Source organism: Sinocyclocheilus anshuiensis, unplaced genomic scaffold (genome assembly GCF_001515605.1).
Source record: "Sinocyclocheilus anshuiensis isolate Anshui unplaced genomic scaffold, SAMN03320099.WGS_v1.1 scaffold985, whole genome shotgun sequence".
In the NCBI taxonomy this organism is placed as follows: domain Eukaryota; kingdom Metazoa; phylum Chordata; class Actinopteri; order Cypriniformes; family Cyprinidae; genus Sinocyclocheilus; species Sinocyclocheilus anshuiensis.
In genome coordinates this window covers 18,993-22,771 of record NW_015557117.1, presented here as the reverse complement: position 1 = coordinate 22,771, position 3,779 = coordinate 18,993, and the positions used below count along the sequence as shown (strand labels likewise).

The window sequence follows — 3,779 nt, the reverse complement described above, 5'->3', positions numbered from 1 at the left end:
TATATCATGTTATGAATAAACTAAACATTTTGAATTTTTACCTCAGTGTGTTTCTTCTGAGTTTATGTGTGCTGTCACGCTCATTTGTTCTGAAGTCTCGAGACAAACAGTGAGCCTCAGCGTGAGCTTGTATTCTGTTAACTTACTTACGTTACCGCGGGGAAGAAAAAATCTTCGGTCTGTCCAATGATTGTAAACAGTCATTAGGTCCGTCAGACTTAAGATATTTTAGCAGTAATGTGACCAAAAATATTTAAGACCAATCGAATCCGAATGTAAGTCATTTTAAGACTTTTTAAGTCCTTATATTAGGAAAACGTTATTTAAGACATTTTAAGACTTTTTAAGGACCCGCGGACACCCTGGCTATGCAGACAGTAAATGATGATGCATGTCAGAGAATGACAGGGAAGATGGGTCTTAAAGGTGTGATTGAGCAATGTTTGCATTTGAGGCACACATGAGTGTTTTCTAACTTACCGAGCAGGGAGGTGGAATCTTTGCTGAGAGTGGCGGCCACAGACGGGTCCACGGGTGGTTGACCATCTCCTGCGGGCAGCTCGGGCCGGGTATAATCCCGGCTTTTGTCATTGTTGTATTTTACGTTCAGGTTGACCAGCTTGGAGAAGTCGATACGCAAAGTGCAGCAGGAGTTGTATATGTTCTGACCATCCAAGGACTTCAATGAAAGGAAGCGAAAAAGAAAGACAGAGGATGAGAGCAAGACATTTGTTATTCTGTGACATGGGTGAATAAGGATAAGAATAATTACAGCCAGTGCATAATGTAGGGCCCTGGCTCAAAGCAATAAAAACAGTCCTCTACAAGTAATGACAACTGCAGTCATTTCATCACATAAATGAAAGAAAGGTACTAAACCAACATATGACTGGATCATAATTTGCCTGTGGCCATAACCATCACATTAAAAATCTCATAACAGTGCTTTGGCACATCATTACACATTTATGGAGTTTTGCGGTGGTTTTAATCCTCCTTTTCGTTCACTCACCAGTTTGGCCTGCTGGGCATTCACTGGGTCACTGAACTGCAGAAGAGCCTGGAACTGATTATTTTTGGTAAATGTGATTATCTTCATGACAGTCCCAAACTTAGAGAAGATCTAAGAGAGATCAATGCAAAGTCCTGTTAATTCAGAGGCATGAGTGTTTAAAAAAACATTTAGCTTGCTTTTTTTAAATTGCAGTTTATTCCAGATGGATGCCTGCTGTGGCCAGTGACCTGTTGGAGGACGTCCAGGGTGACTGGGTAGAACATGTTGTCGATGATTATTCGCAGTACTGGGCTGGGAGCAGGCGTTAACACACTCTCGCCTGCGACCGAGCTTGGAGAGCCACCCTCCTGGACCGCGGACACCGCCTGCAGCACGGCCTGAGCTCGCTTCAGAAGGAAAGCAGGGCAACCGATTAGGACCAGAACTACGTTTATTACACACTTCTGTTGCTGATATCATTTTAGTTATGAAAAATTAAAACAAGAAGGGGTGCATTTTCTAACCTGGTTGAGCGCACTGTCAGTCTTGAGCTCTTTGTGGTTGGAGTACTGAATGAACACTGGGACATTACGCACTTGAGGTGTAACAGCTGTGTAGTAGTTCACCATAGTAACAGCTGCTTCCTCTGTTCCTAGCTCCAAAAATGCCTAATTGAGGAAAAGTGTTCAAAATGAAGAAACAGACTCTTTTTCCAAATGAATGAGCAAAAACTTTGTTCACCCAATTTGAAAAACAGCTTTAACAAGACATTTTAAACACTAAATAGAATTTCAGAAGATCTATCTCCTTGCTATTACAACAGGAGCTTGGTTTAATGTCCCTCACCACCATCCCCCATCACATACCTGATTTTTGCCTTTAAGCATCAGGATATTAGTGACCTTTCCAAAGGGCAAACCCAGGGCGATGACCTCAGTCTCAGAAACCTCATTGGGGAGTTTCCGGATATGAATGACTCTGGATGGTGGGCTATCCATGCTGTCCTCCACCCTTAGTTTCTTACTGTCACTTCCATTAGCTGTCAAATAAATCAGAAATACACCTGCACTTCAAAACTTCGTTTTTATTTGGTTTTATCAGGTTTATATGATTTATATGATTTAAAATATATATATATATGTAGGACATTAAACATGCATGCATCAGTCCAAAAGAAGATAAATAAAAAGCGCCCATCCATAAAACAATTGCGTTTTTGTAAGAAAAATATCCATATTCAAAACATAATAATCACTTTAATGTAGCTTGCGCCAACAGTTGTACACGGAAGCAGCTCCAGGCGGATGACGGATGAGGTCAGCTTTGCACATGCGCCGCTCAGAAGTGACGCACGCGGAAGTGCAGGGGAGAGATCAAAACAAAACATGAGTACAAGTACAAAACGAGGATTTGTAAAGAAGAATGTCAGAGAATTTCGATATAAGCCAAGAGGAGACTGGTTTTCCTTTGCTAAGGAAACTTTGCTTCCTTTGCTCCTGTTAACAAACATTGGTTTTCACGAGACTCACCAGCGCATGCGCAACGCTGAACTCATACGTCATCCGCCCAGAGCTGCTTCCGTGTAGGACTGTTGGCGCAAGCTACATTAAAGTGATTATTACGTTTTGAATATGGATATTTTTCTTACAAAAACGCATGAATTCGCTACAGGAGGACTTTGTTCACCCCCCGGAGCCATGTGAGACACTTTTTTTATGGATGGGTGCTTTTTATTTAACTTCTTTTGGACTAATGCATGCAAGACCCGCTGAGTGGCATTAAACAGCTTGAAAGATTAAAGATAATTTTTAATATAACTCCGACTGGATTCATCTGAAAGAAGAAAGTCATATACACCTAGGATGACTTGAGGGTGAGTAATTTGTGGGCTAATTTTCATTTTTGGGTGAACTAACCCTTTAAATCATTATATTTTTGATGCTGTTAGCATATTTTATGAAACCTTGCCAGGTATATGCAACAATTTTATAAAGGCAATAAGCCCTATAAAACCCATGGTTTGTAGCGATTTAAGAGGGGTACGTCCCACATGTGGGATTGTTATTTCTGTGACCCTAGGAGTATAGTCCCACATATGGGATTTAGAATGTTCAGTGATGTCACATAACCGCCAGATTCAAATGTGCTTCCGTGTTTCAGCTGGCGCTGAGCCAGAGACGGATGAAACACAAATTAAGATCTTTTTGATCAAATCCGATGGCTCATGGCTCCATTGACAGCAACGCCACCCAAACTCTCAAGATCCATAAAGGTACTAAAGACGTCGTTAAAACAGTCGACGTGACTACAGTGGTTCTACAACAATTTTATGAAGCGACGAAAATACTTTTTGTGCGCAAAAACAAAACAAAAATAATGACTTTATTCAACAAACTCTTCTCTTCTGTGTCGTTCTCATACGTTGTTTATGTCCAGCACTTCCAGGTTCTACGTCAGAACGCCGGCTCATTATTGGAATAAAGTTATTATTTTTGTTATGTTTTTGCGCACAAAAAGTATTCTTGTCACTTCATAAAATTATTGAAGAACCACTGTAGTCACTAGGGCTGTGTATCACCAGCAAAGTCACGATACGATACGTATCACGATACAGATGCCACGGTACGATACGTATCACGATACATGACTGCACTGAATTTCACCTCAGCAGAATTTAGTAAAACAGCTGTTTATTAAACACTGCATACTATAGGGCCATTTCTAACTATAGGCAGAGCAGGCAGTTGACCACGTTATAAAGGGCCTCCATAACTGTACCACAGTA

The 3,779-nt window shown here is 40.9% G+C and overlaps 1 protein-coding gene across 3 annotated transcripts in view; it reads right to left on the bottom strand.

Moving 5' to 3' along the window:
* The window catches only part of LOC107677766 (polypyrimidine tract-binding protein 2-like), a 9,800-nt gene that overhangs the window by 2,335 nt on the left and 3,686 nt on the right, over window positions 1-3,779 (bottom strand). For 2 of the 3 annotated variants that reach the window (XM_016472785.1, XM_016472786.1), the window contains exons 4-8: window positions 1,861-2,033; window positions 1,519-1,662; window positions 1,243-1,401; window positions 1,013-1,123; window positions 481-679 (exon numbers count right to left, since the gene is read on the bottom strand). In XM_016472785.1, coding sequence (XP_016328271.1) covers window positions 481-679; window positions 1,013-1,123; window positions 1,243-1,401; window positions 1,519-1,662; window positions 1,861-2,033 — 786 coding nt within the window. Of the gene's footprint in view, window positions 1-480; window positions 680-1,012; window positions 1,124-1,242; window positions 1,402-1,518; window positions 1,663-1,860; window positions 2,034-2,249; window positions 2,286-3,779 lie in introns of those variants that run through there. The other variant, XM_016472787.1, reaches the window with a different exon arrangement.